The following is a 14,544-nucleotide window of genomic DNA, read 5'->3' on the forward strand; positions in this document are numbered from 1 at the left end:
TAATTGTTTGATGTTGAAAATAAAAAAGGGATAAAGTCCCAAAGCTCCTAGTGAGGAAGCTGAGACCATTACTTTAATTATCACCAATTGTGTCCGATGCTGAGAACAAATGAGGATGAGGACTAGTAGTTCTTCAGGAGGGGCACTCCATCAGAGTACATCATCCGACAACCTACAGATAAGAAAGAGAACATGTGAGATACAAATAGTACAACAGGTGAGTGCCTAAACATAATAGAGTGTGGGGCATGCACACTGTACTACTGCAAGAGTTAAAATCATGTTAAAAACCTTCAAGTAAAAAGGGGGATAAATTCACCACAAATGTACTCAAAGGTATACTGGATTGAGAGACTCATAATAAATGTACAATTATAGGAATGGTCTGATGTCGAAAGACTCATTCAAGCCCTTATTAACAGTATTGAGGGTTGACATCCAAAAAGTTTCACGCTGAAGGAGTAGAACATCAATGTCTCCACCCCTAGGTGGCAGTTGGACCCTTTCAATACCAATATACCTCAAGGAGGAAATACAATGTTGGGCTTGGTGGAAATGTAGGGCTACAGGATTTTTGAAATTTTTGTTTCTTATGTCACTCCTATGTTCCGAAATTCTGGTTTTAAGGGGTCTTAGAGTTTTGCCTATGTAGGCAAGCCCACACACACACTTAAGCATATAGACCACATTATTTGTCGTACAGCTGATAATGCCCTTGACTTTAAAAGTCTTGCCTGTAGTAGGGTGATTAAATGTATGACATTTAGATGTGAAACCACATTGTGCACATCTGCCACACTTGTAATTGCCATCTGGAACATCAGACAAAAAATGTGTGGGTGTCTCCTGACGTAAATGTGACCTAACCAAGAGGTTCTTAAGATTAGGTGGTCTTTTGTAGACTATGCGAGGAGGGGCAGAAAAGGTTCTTCCTAGGGAGGGATCTGACCTCAAGATATGCCAGTGCTTTTTGATCGTTGCTTCGAAATGTCTCCCTAATGGAGAATACTGTGTATAACAGTTAATTTGTTGGGCTTTATCAGTCTTCTCCTTTGTTTTAAGACAATCTAATTGGGTACATTCACTGAATTTGTCTATGGCAGGTTTGATCCATTCATCTGGGTACCCACGTTGTTCAAAACGATTTTGGAGGTCATTTGCATGTGTAGTGAATGATTGATCTGAGCTGCAGATCCTACGTACCCGTTTGAACTGACCCATAGGGATGCCCCTCTTCAATGGGGTCGGATGATAACTTTCACCATGTAACAGGGCATTTCGGTCTGTCGGTTTCCTATACAGATCCATGTTTAGTCTGTTGTTTTCTTTAATGACAAGAATGTCAAGAAAATTCATTCGGCAACGATCAGAGGCCATGGTGAACCTTAAAGAATGACTGCTGTCATTTAAAAAGTTGTGGAAGGCTGTCAACTCTGTAGAAGAACCAGTCCAGATAAGGAATATATCATCTATAGGCCTATAACGTTTCCACAACTGAATGTGTTGTAGAAACGGATTGTGACTGGAATCTAAAATAAACTCAGTTTCAAGGAGCCCAACGAAAAGGTTAGCGTAATTGGGTGCCATCTTACTACCCATAGCTGTACCACATTTTTGTAAGTAAAAGTCATTTTCAAACAAGAAAAAGTTTTTAGTAAGCACTATTTCAGTGAGATCTTTCAAACATTTAGTGCTGGGGATAACTTCAACCCTCTGATTGAGAAAGTGTTCAATTCCCTCTAGACCACCTTGGTGTGGGATGTTCGTATATAAACTTTCCACATCTAGTGTAACAAGAAAAGACTCATTGTCAACTGATTCTATGGTTTGTAGGACCTGAATGAAATCACTTGAGTCCCTTAAGTAAGAGGGTAGTGCAAAAACATGTGGCTTAAGGAAATAATCAATAAATGAAGAAATCTTCTCTGTAAGAGAGCCTATCCCTGAAACAATAGGTCTGCCTGGAGGTACATCAGTAAAGTTTTTATGAATTTTGGGCAGGGTATATATCACTGGTGTAACAGGGCAGTCAACCTTCATATAGTTGAATTCATTCTTATTGAGATCTCCTGTTTCTAAATAGTGCTCAAGAATTCTGTGAATATAGTTCCTGAACTCTATAGTGGGGTTGCCATTCAATTTTTGGTAAAACACATCATTATTGAGCTGTCTATGTATTTCACCAACATATGCTACTCTGTCCAAGAGGACAATAGCACCCCCTTTGTCAGCAGACTGTACAACAACAGATTTATCATTTTTTAATTCTAACAAAGCATCACGTTGTGACTTGGCCATGTTATTAGTGACCTTATACTGTTGTTTCTTAGATAAGAGTTGTGACACTTCACTTTCAACCAGTCTGCAATATGTGTCTATGGATGAGTTCCTATGTTTAGGTGGAATAAATGTAGATCTTTTCTTAAACTGTTTCAAAGGCCCTATATTGGGCTCAGCAATATCATCAGGGTTAACTAATGGAGGCTGTGTATTTTCTGAGCTAACCTCCTGTACCCTGTTACCGTTTACATTAGAAAAGAATTCCCTCAGTCTAAGATTGCGGAAGAATTTTTGAAAGTCTACTAAAGTGTCAAAATCATTACATTGGGTAGTAGGTACAAAAGACAAGCCCTTACTAAGAGCTGCTAAGCATGTGTCTGTAATGGACCTACTTGACAAGTTGATTACATTGCACTCCGTTTGTGGCTGCGAGTCCAATGAGGGTCTCTTTGACTTCTTCCCCTGGCCCCTCCTGCACACACGTTAACCCATTTTTCTGCTGTTAGCATTATGTTATAACCTGACGCTGCCAGATGGGGGCGGTATTGGGTAACCATGTTCCCCAACACAGCACTCATCTGGGATCTCTCAGGGAGTTGAGCTAACAAAAATCTGTTCCGTACCGAACCAATCAGCGTGAGCTAAGGGCGGGATATGTGCGAAACCGGATGTGAAGCTATATAGACACGTCAATATGATTGGTTGTGTTTGCACGCCCACACGGTGATAGACAGACGGTCCCATCCAATCATCTACCAAGTATCTTGAAAAAAAGGAACAGCCCCGTCATCGAATTTGCTTCCGCGATCCCAGATCCCAATAAGCTGTGAAACAAATTTGTGTAGCAAGCTTCTTGGATCTGGCAGCGTCAGGTTAATTATGTTATGCTATAGCTATTGAAAATTAGCAGATCTACAAGCTCATAGCGCTCCACCGAGTGGCGCGCTACGACCTTGTAGGTCTGCTATTTTTGAAAAATTGAAGAACGACTGACATAGAAACATGGCTTTTTCAGAAAACTGTCAGGATGTAGAAGACATTTTTAGAATCTGATCTCAGGTCAGAATGGGTCCAGAGAGACCAGATTCTACAAAATGTCTTCTAAATCCTGACAGTTTTCTGAGAAAATAATGTACCAGTGCCTCTCTAACCTTTTTTTACGTCAAGGACAAGGATATGTCGTTCCAGGGAGACCTCCCAGAAGAAAATATTTTAGTTAAAAAAACGTGCACTGTGAAAGAATATATATTCAAAGATTTATTTTGTACACATGTTCACTATTTAAAGGTATATTCAGTGATTTCACTTAATTCAAATATCACTTATTTTTTTGTTTTGTTGTGATAATCCTCCCTACTATAGAGTGTGCTGACCATATAAGGAGTTCCTCCCAAAAAACCTTAGGTTTCGTTTTTGACTCTCTATCCTGATTGGACGAAAGGCTGGGTCCCACAGCCAAAAACGAAACCTAAGGTTTTTTGAGTGAAATCACTGAATATACCTTTAAAAGAAAATGGCACATCTACAAGATTTAGATCAGCTGTTTTTCAACAGCTAAAGTTTAAAACAGTGGTTAAAGTGGTTGAAAGCTATGAGGTGACACAGTCTTAACCCATTCTGACCTGAGATCAGATTCTAAAAATGTCTTCTACATCCTGACAGTTTTCTGAAAAAGCTGTTTCTATGTCAGTCGATCTTCGATTTTTCAAAAATAGCTCGTAGCTCGTAGCTCGCCACTCGGTGGCGCGCTATGAGCTTGTAGATCTGCTATTTTTCAATAGCTAAAGCATAGCATAATGCTAACACCAAAAGGGGTTCCCGCCCAAAATGGCCTTAATGGATGATACACACACAGGTTCTATCTGTGACGTCACATGCTGCTCTGCTGTGACGACATGTCATTTTCCCCATAAGAGATTTATCAAAATATTTATAGCAATCATTTTAAGCCTAGAACCAAGCCATCCAGGATCCTGGTGAATCATGACCATAACACATTTAGATTATGTGAAGAAAAAAAAAAACATTATATAATTTATATACACTACGCACATTTTATACGCTTTATTTAGCGGTTTAAAATGTTCTCTCTTGTGCGCGCGTGGTGTGTGTGCGTGCGTGCGTGCACGCATGCGTGCGTGCACGCATGCGTGTGTGTGTGCGTGTGTGTGTGTGTGTGTGCGCGTCTGTGTGCGTGTGTGTGTGTGTGTGTGTGTGTGTGTGTGTGCGCGCGCGTCTGTGTGTGTGTGTATGTGTGTGTGTGTGTGTGTCTGTGTGCTTCCAGTGGTCTGGAGCAGCAGCTCCTGGGCCGCGTGGTGGCCGAGGAGCGTCCGGACCTGGAGGAGGCCAAGGGCCAGCTGGTGGTCAGCGTGGCTCTGATGAAGCAGCAGCTGGCGGAGCTGGAGGAGCGCATCCTGCTCCGCCTCGGCTCCTCCCAGGGGAACCCCGTGGACGACCTGGAGCTCATCCGCGTGCTGGCCGCCTCCAAGGTCAAGGCCGGGGAGATCAAGGTCAGGCCCGTCGTCGTCGGCGGCTCTGATCTTTAGTTCAGTCATTATAGGTCTCTTGAATAGTTCTCATTGAGTTTTAGTCAGGTTTTTTTTTTTTTTTGTCACCTGGAATGTTTTAGTGTTTAGTCTATAGTTTCAGTCGAGTAAATATCATGAGATTTTAGTTGACTAAATCTATACAGTTGATTTAGTTTTTAGTTTTTACACTTGCTGAAAATAGCATGTTTTTACTATATATAGACAAGAGCCTATCGTAGCTTTGTTTATATGCAAAGCGGTGTAAAGCAGACCCCTTAGCTTAGTATGTGTTTCAAAAGAATCCCAGATTGGTGTGGATAAAAGATTTCATTGGCACAGCACAAAATGTATCATTAATATAATATAATATAATATAATATACGGTAATATAATATAATATAATATACGGTAACATAACATAACATAACATAACATAACATAACATAACATAACATAACATAACATAACATTGTCACAATGCCACTATTATCACCGTGGAACTTTGTTCAAGTGATTTGAGAATCGGAGTAATTGTTTTAACTAGTTCTGTGCGACATTGCCCCGTCCAGCATGATGTGCGTGTGTATATATATATATATATAAATATAATATATATATATATACACCCTTGTGTCGATGTGTCGTTGATATGCCAACGTTCCACCGCCAGGCCAAGGTGACAGCGGCGGAGGAGACGGAGCGGGACATCGACGCCACGCGCCTGCAGTACGCGCCCGTGGCCGTGCGCGCGCGCGTCCTCTTCTTCTGCGTGTCGGACCTGGCCAACGTGGACCCCATGTACCAGTACTCTCTGGAGTGGTTCCTGGCCGTCTTTCTCGCTGCCGTCGGCGACTCGGAGAGAGCGGGTGAGCTCCCGTCTGAGTGACCGCCTAAAATAAAGTGTACAGATAATGCAACCGAGACCCTTATGGGTCTCCATTATGGCTCAGCTGCCTCGCCATGGGTCCATTTGGTTCTACTTGTACACTCTTGGTGTTCAATTCACACTCTGGGGTTTCACTGACACGGTTCAGAAGGATCGGTGAAAACATGTTTCCCAAACAAAAAACTGATTTATACTTTACAAAATGACGTCCTGAAAAAACTGTTTTTTTAGGGAAATGTCTATGACTTTCATGTTGCCACGTCGACAATTATTTTTATAAAAAGCAATAAGCAATACAAAGCAGAGGTTTGTAGTGATTTTAGGGCAGATTCACATTATAGTCCCAGGTGACTAGACTCTGGACCAATTGGCAGATGTCGTGGTATAGTGTTGAATGCTGCATAGCGTTCCCGGGAGCGGATCGCTCGGTCCCACATCGGGACCGAGTGAAGTGTGCTCTGGATCCGGATCGCTGCAATGTGAAAGCACTAGAGTACAATTGAACGAAGTGTACTCGGGTGCGGAAGAATCGAGGCCAATGTGAATCATGGCCAGCGGGGACCAGGCATGAGTGCTATTCGGGAACCGTTTGAATCAAACGGACTCGGTGTGAATCTGCCCTTTAGACCAGGGTTCTTGGCACAACACAAGGCCTCTTGGGGCTTATTATTGGTTTTTTTTTGCTGTCCATGTCCCCCATCATGACAGCCACGGTGGAGCAGAGGACGGCCAACATCAGCGGGTTCTTCACCTTCAGCCTCTACAGCAACGTGTGTCGCAGCCTGTTTGACAAGCACAAGCTCATGTTCTCCTTCCTCCTGGCCGCTCGCATCATGATGGACCAACACAAGATCCACATGGTGACACAACGCGCGCACGCACGCACGCACGCACGCGCACAACACACACACACACACACACACACACGCGCACAGGCTCCTTTTCCTAGCCTGCATGTGTTCCAGACAGAATCACTGCGTTCGGTGAATCCGTTTTGTCACTCGGAACGCAGCGAATCAGGCTACCCTTTTCACTTTTTATATATATACTTTATTGAAAATGTTTCAGGGTTTTTACAATGTATACATATATTACATTAAAGTACAAACATATATCAAGGCATTTCAAAGCTTTTTATTTTTATTTTTTACAAGGTTAATAAGTGCCATGGTGTCAGTTTATTTTTATTTATTTTAGTTTGTGTGTGTGTGTTTTTTAGTTTGTTTGTTTGCCTGTTAGCAGAATAACGCTAACCTTTGGTTCAAAAAGGTCAAAGGACAAGGTCACAATCAAGGGCATCAAAAGGGCATACATAATCGGCATAATTCATGTGGAAATGGCATGTCTTGACAATAGACCTTGTTCATGCAGCAGCCATTTTGACATATGGTGAACAGTTGCTACCAATTATCATTTATTAAGGTTGTATTCCATTCAGTTCAAACAGTCAGGGTGCTGCTACTGCTGAAAACATCAGACCCGTCTGAAGTGAGTGGTACAGTTACAGTACTGTACTGTACTGTACTGTACTGTACTGTACTGTACTGTACTGTACTGTACTGTACTGTACTGTACTGTACTGTACTGTACTGTACTGTACTGTACTGTACTGTACTGTACTGTACTGTACAAGCCCTCCTCCCTGGCCTGTGTGTTAGGCTGTGCAACAGTGACACTTGGTGGTGAACAAACGCTATAAAGCTATTGTCATGCTCGGACACAGGGACTCAGCCACACACATAGCTGTCTATAGGACTGGTTGCACCACTCGAAAACGTTTTCTCTGTGTGCGTGTGTGCGTGCGCCTGCGTGCGTGTGTGCGTGTGTGTGTGCGTGCGTGCACCAGGCCGAGTGGCGCTACTTGTTGTCCGGGGGGATGCCGGCGGCGAGGCAGCTGACCAACCCAGCGGTGAGCTGGCTGTCAGAGCGCGCCTGGCAGGACGTCCTGGCTCTCAGCACTCTGCCCGCCTTCAGCGGCCTGGCAGAGGGCTTCCCTGGTCACCTGGCGGCCTTCAAGAACATCGTTGACAGCAGCCAGCCTCACAGGTTCATAACGCACACATTACACCTAATTATGCAAGGGATAATGAATGGCTAGGTGCATGGTCATTGTTGATTAAATCACCGACAGGGCGATGTATCTATAAACATTAACAATGACCACCTAGCCATTCATTATGCCGCTTATTTCACGGCTACATAATACATGAATTAGAATTGACCCAAAAGTGATGGTAATGAAAGTAAAAACATTCTTGAGAGCAACGTTTAGTTGAATGACATTGTGTGTTAAGAAATAACGCACAGCTGAATTCAACCAGAATCAAGCATTCAACCAAGCCGTGTAATAAATGTAATTATGTCATGGCATGGCATCGCATGTGAGCGTTGTTACGAGTGGGTAGTAGTGTAGCACACTGGTCATGGCAGTACAGTTTGTGTGCTGTTCAGCGCAATAGCTCAATAGGAGGCTGGGCCCCATAGCTCAATAGGAGGCTGGGCCCCATAGCTCAATAGTATTCTACTGTTAAGACGGAAGCTAGGATCTTACTGTAGCTTGCTTATGATCCTTGATGACTATTTCTATGTAATTGTTGTTCTTGCTTACTATAGTGTGTATGCTGTATGCTAAATACCTAAATTGACAATGTAGGCAGTATATGCTAAAGTGTATGCTAAATGCCTAAATTGACAATTGTGTCATTATAGTTTAGCCACAGCGAAACGATTAAAATAGTGTAAGGTGGTGACAACAGAGTATAAAATGAAAGTGTGTGTGCGTGCGTGTGTCTCTGTAGAGAGCCCCTCCCAGGAGAATTGGCCAGCAGGCTGGACTCCTTCCAGAAGCTGCTGGTCCTTCGCTGCCTGAGGCCAGACAGACTCAGCCAGGGCCTGCAGGACTTCGTGTCAGCACAGCTGGGAGAGCGCTTCATACAGCCTCAGGTATAGACACCTCGTTAGCACAGCTGGGAGAGCGCTTCATACAGCCTCAGGTATAGACACCTCGTTAGCACAGCTGGGAGAGCGCTTAGAAACATAGAAACACACACACACACACACACACACACACACACACACACACACACACACACACACACACACACACACACACACACACACACACACACACACACACACATTAAAACCTGGGAGCTGACCAGTACAACCACAGTCTTATACTGTTGGCCACTAAGCAGCTCCAGGGGGAGCAATTGGGGGTTTAGTGCCTTGCTCAAGGGCACTTCAGCGGTGTTGGGCGAGTGATGACAATCACTTCCCCACCCAGATTGTTCCTGCCCGTCTGGGGAATCGAACCGGGCAACCTTTCTGCAACAAGGGCGCTCCTCTAACCCTTAGGCCACCACTGCCTTACATAGGATGTTAATGGTAGGGTCACAAGAAACCCCTATAAAAAAGTTTATCAATACCGACAGCCAGTCAGCAAGTGGATTCACGAATGTATGTATATAGACAATATTTTAGACCAATAAAAAAAGACTATATGCCAAATTTCCCACTTTAAACAAAAGAAGCCTGTCGGCTGCCGGACTACAAGGGAAAATATTGAATGGGCCCGGGTTCATTTGGCAGACCGTATGGGAAGTATTTGGTGGTTAAGAGAAGCGATTTCTTGAATTGGTGAGAAGACAACTCCCATAGATATAATGGCAGAGAATTCCATATTTTAGCCCAGTGGTTCTCAAAGTGGGATCCGGGGACCCCCAGGGGTCCTTGAGGGAGTTCCAGGGGTCCCCACTCCCTAACTAAATGATAGATAATCAGGAACCAAATGGACCCTTATGGGTGTTTAACTAACAGGTTCCATTTGTACACTCTCAGAGTTAAATTAAAATTAATATTTTTACAATATAAATGGGGGTCCCAGGGATAGAAATGCCATTGCATGGGGTTCCGTTCCGTAGCCTAATGCAGGTAAAAAACTGGGGGTCCTTGAAATTAAACTGATTTAAGATCACTGCTAGAGCAGTAAATGTATTGTTAGTTATGGGGATTGGGGGTCCCTGGCATATATTTTCAAATGGGGATCTGTGGGCTGTCAATTTGGACGTCCATGACATGATAAAGTTTGAGAACCACTGTTGTAGACCCTGTAAAGCCTATATTAAAATGAGGTTGAGATGTGCGAGCCTTTTGGAGGTCGGAGGAGATTATGGACCTGAGAATTATAACCGAAATATATGATGGAAAAAAGGAGGGAAGGTTTCTCCCCAATGAGCCATGAACAAATAAATCAATTTGAAGATGGTTCACCACACCTAATCGACTAAACAATATTTAAGCTTTTGTTTAAGCAAACATTGCATAGGTATGTATAACCATGGGGTAGACTTAATATCTCGATAGGCGTCTAGACATGGCTGGATTACAGTAAGTACGACAGAATATGGATTACAATATTAGCCGTGGCTTAAATCACTTTGTGCTGACGGCTTTGGAAAGTGAAATTAATCCGACGTGGCCCTTTAAAAGCCAAAATGCATCCACTCACTTCCACTTCCACTTTCAAAGGCTCGTCCACATCGCCACGGTTCTGTTCCGCTCAAGAAGAGACCGCCGAGCACCCGAGAGGCCTGATTGATTGCACCCGCTAGACCGCAACCATGAACGGCACAGAGGGAGATGCGTTCTACATCCCCATTACCAACGTATCGGGCCTAGTCCGCAGCCCCTACGAGTATCCCCAGTACTACCTGGTCAATCCGGCGGCATTCGCATGCCTGGGCGCCTACATGTTCTTCCTCATCCTCGTCGGCTTCCCCGTCAACTTCCTCACGCTGTACGTCACCATCGAACACAAGAAGCTGCGAACCCCCCTAAACTACATCCTGCTCAACCTGGCGGTGGGAGACCTCCTGATGATATTGGGCGGCTTCACCACCACCATATACACCTGCATGCATGGCTACTTCGTCCTTGGGAAACTGGGCTGCATCATTGAGGGCTTCATGGCCACACACGGCGGTCAGGTCGCCCTGTGGTCCCTGGTCGTCTTGTCCGTCGAGAGGTGGCTGGTCGTCTGCAAGCCCATCTCCAGCTTCCGTTTCACAGAGGAGCACTCCATCATGGGCCTGGCCTTTGCCTGGGTGATGGCGACGGCTTGTTCCGTTCCCCCGCTGTTCGGCTGGTCCCGCTACATCCCCGAGGGCATGCAGGTCTCGTGCGGGATCGACTACTACACGCGCGCGGAGGGCCTCAACAACGACACCTTTGTGATGTACATGTTCAGCTGCCACTTCTGCTGTCCCTTCGTCATCATCTTCTTCTGCTACGGCCAGCTTGTCTGCGCGGTCAAGGCGGCCGCCGCCGCCCAGCAGGAGTCCGAGACCACCCAGAGGGCCGAGAGGGAGGTCACCCGCATGTGCGTCATGATGGGCATCGCCTTCATCGTATGTTGGGTGCCCTATGCCAGCATGGCCTGGTGGGTCTTCTGCAACCAGGGCGCCGAGTTCACTCCCGTTTCCATGGCAATCCCGGCCTTCTTTGCCAAGAGCTCAGCCATCTACAACCCGTTGATCTACGTCTGCATGAACAAGCAGTTCCGCGAGTGCATGATCACCACCATGTTCTGCGGAAAGAACCCCTTCGAAGGGGCGGAAGAGGCTTCGGAGTCTTCTTCGGCTGCTTCGTCCACATCGTCCGTGGCTCCTGCGTAAGCGGGCCACGTTGTCAACACGCCGCACACCGGTCCGGAATCCAAGGAGAAGACTTCCACATCCACGGGAAACGACTGCTGAAGGTTATCGCCCACGGAAATAACTTACAAAACGTAAAAACTGTTAAAAGTTGTTTCTGTATGTACAGACGTCCAACGTAACAAGAGAGATATATTTTCTTCCCGAGATGAAAAAGGAGAAAAGAATCTTTAAATCTTTTACAGTTGGATCCTATATGATATGTTAAATGGCTTATTATATTTTTTAAGGGGCGTTAGCCCCTCCTATATCCAGCTGTTGGTGTTATATTTGTGTAATTAGCATAATGAGAAAATAAATCGCATGAGCAATGAGAAAATGAACTGGAAATGGCTATTTATTTCAAGGTGACTTAAGAGTCAAAGTCCATGTTTGTGATATGCAGAAATGCATCTATTATCATGGTAAAGTCTGCATGCAACCCTTCTTCATTAGCATAATCTGCATAAATTATGTAAAACATAGGTACAAATTAGGTATTAGCTATATTATTGCTTTCAACATATATATCAAGGTTGTTTGCTTAATGAGCAAATTAACTGGAAATGGCTATGATTTTTTTAATGTGACTTAAGAGTCAAAGTCCATGTTTGTGATATCCAGAAATGAATCTATTATGGTAAAGTCATTCAACATTTCTTCATTAGCATAATTTGCATAAATTATATAAAACATAGGTACAAATTAGGAATTAGCTATATTATTGCTTTTAGTCAACATATGAAGGTTGTTTTAGAGTCTACATCTTTGTTGATACATAAATTCATCTCTTTCTTTTTAAGATTAGTTTTTTTGGCTTATTGCCTTTATTGATAGTTAATAGTGAAGACAGACAGGAAAGTGGGAGGGAGAGAAGGGGAGAGACACGCAGCAACGGTCGTCATGAACGGGACTCGAACACGCGACACGCTGTCAGGCCAAAGCCTATATGTGGTATTTGCCTGGGCCTATAGGCCAGCAGGCGCCCCCGTACATTAATCTGGGCCTATAGGCCAGCAGGCGCCCCTGTACGTTAATCTGGGCCTATAGGCCAGCAGGCGCCCCTGTACGTTAATCTGGGCCTATAGGCCAGCAGGCGCCCCCGTACATTAATCTCTTGCCATAACTAAATTATGCAACCTTTCCTCATTTGCATAAAGTATGTAATAATTAGGCCCAAACCAGGAAATATTCATATTTTAACTTGTAACCAAGGAATTTATCTGGATCCATGTCCATTTATTGATTGTCCACATGTACTCACAAGTCACAACCCTTGCACGCCTTAAAGTTGAGGTGCCTATATGTCATGACATGTCCAATCCAATGGAGTAACTGTGACAGGGCAGCAGACAGTGGCTCATGAGGTAAGTCACTCCCCTCACAGACGAGTCAGGTTGTTTTCTTTACTAGTGGTTTATTAAGCAATTTCAACACTTAAAGACCAACGTCAAACTGGTGACACACAAAACAATAAAGACATGATCGGAATAATCACCAACGATACAGCATACAAACATGATGACATGGAAAAATGTACCTCACTGGCCACATATAGCGATAGTATAATTAATTGATCAATTACACTCATGTAACATGCAAATGTAACATGCAACTTAAATGTAAACCCGAGAAGTCAAAACAATTAAACAAACCTTACCATTCACAAGAAGGATGGCCATAGCTGAATATTGGACAACGCTCCAACTGATGTTCACAAGGGCTCTTTATTTACCAAGTGCAAAGACACCGTGGAAATACTGTAAATTAAATCCACGTGTCACACAATCAAATACACGATGGAATGCAATATAACTACAAACAAAATAACAGGTAACACGCTTGTGGAACCATGCAATATAACGGTACAAACAAAATAACAGGTAACACGCTTGTGGAACCATGCAATATAACGGTACAAACAAAATAACAGGTAACACGCTTGTGGAACCATGGCAACGAATGGTGTGGCTATGCAAGGAGGGCGAGTGCGTTCCAAAATGTTTTTTATACCCAACACCCTAATCAAGGGAACTTGATTCAGCCGGAGGGGCACTTCCTGACGAGGGAACCTCCCAAGAGCACTTTGACGATCAAGGGACTCATGGGCTCAAACCACTATCATCCGTGCGGGTCAAATGCTAGAACTCTCATTCAATCGTGCAATTTGTTTCTATAGATTATATGAAATGTTTTGTTTGTTTTTGCTCAATATACACATTATCAACAGAATCTAGATTTATTTTTAAACGGCTAGGGCGGAAATGTTCCTTTAAGCACAAAATGCATTTTGAGTGAGAACCCACATTACTTTTTTGTGAATACCCCAGTCATACAGTATTACCCCTGATAGGAGCCGATGGTGCATGCTTGTGTGACTCTGTGTCGCATGTGTATGTGCGTGCATGTGTGTGCGTTTGTGCCTGCACCTCCTTGACACCCATAGAGATCTGCAGGGTCAGCATCCAGGGGGCTGGACATACTGGTCACCTGACTCACCCCCCAGCCAGCAGAGTGGAAATGAGCTGATGGATGGGAAGTGACAGCAAATGACCCACAGCTCAATTATTTTATGTGCAGCTATTCTAGCCCCGCGTTGCGATACTAATATACCACCGCGCTGGGCTACGTGGAGGCATTATAATATACCACCGCACTGGCCTGGGCTACGTGGAGGCATTATAATATACCACCGCACTGGCCTGGGCTACGTGGAGGCATTATAATATACCACCGCACTGGCCTGGGCTACGTGGAGGCATTATAATATACCACCAAGCTGGGCTATACGTGGAGGCATTATGCATATGCAATAGGGGCGGGTGAAGTCTGGCTGTGCCAGGCTACAGCTATTTCACCCCTCTCTCTCACTCACTCACTCACTCACACAAACACACACACACACACACACACACACACACACACACACACACCAACCACACACACACACACACACACAATCCCAATCCACTTCCTTGCTGACTCAATGAGCCCTCACTGACTTAGCTGCGCGTTCATGTGAAGTCTGCGAGGGCTTAGCCCCGCCCCTAGCCTGGTCTCTGTTCCAAAAGTGCCGTGTGAACCGGTCTGGAGCGGATGATATCGCAAATTAGTAATGCATCGCGGTTAGAATGTCAACAAACACAATAGTGCTTTC

General features: G+C 44.4%; 2 protein-coding genes across 2 annotated transcripts in view; both read left to right on the plus strand.

The window, feature by feature from the left end:
• Positions 1–14,544, plus strand: part of LOC310877803 (dynein axonemal heavy chain 1-like) — a gene marked incomplete at both ends in the record, with an annotated part of 103,024 nt that overhangs the window by 74,598 nt on the left and 13,882 nt on the right. The window contains 5 exons of the mRNA XM_083791752.1: positions 4,565–4,790; positions 5,479–5,674; positions 6,403–6,554; positions 7,541–7,740; positions 8,493–8,637. Coding sequence (XP_083647878.1) covers positions 4,565–4,790; positions 5,479–5,674; positions 6,403–6,554; positions 7,541–7,740; positions 8,493–8,637 — 919 coding nt within the window. The remainder of the gene's footprint in view (positions 1–4,564; positions 4,791–5,478; positions 5,675–6,402; positions 6,555–7,540; positions 7,741–8,492; positions 8,638–14,544) is intronic.
• LOC310878027 (rhodopsin-like) lies at positions 10,230–11,712 on the plus strand. Its single transcript, XM_083792077.1, has one exon. The coding sequence runs from the start codon at positions 10,317–10,319 to the stop codon at positions 11,367–11,369; it is 1,053 nt and encodes a 350-aa protein (XP_083648203.1). The 5' UTR covers positions 10,230–10,316; the 3' UTR covers positions 11,370–11,712.

This window comes from Protomyctophum parallelum, assembly GCF_964188405.1.
Source record: "Protomyctophum parallelum genome assembly, chromosome: 20".
In the NCBI taxonomy this organism is placed as follows: Eukaryota; Metazoa; Chordata; class Actinopteri; order Myctophiformes; family Myctophidae; genus Protomyctophum; species Protomyctophum parallelum.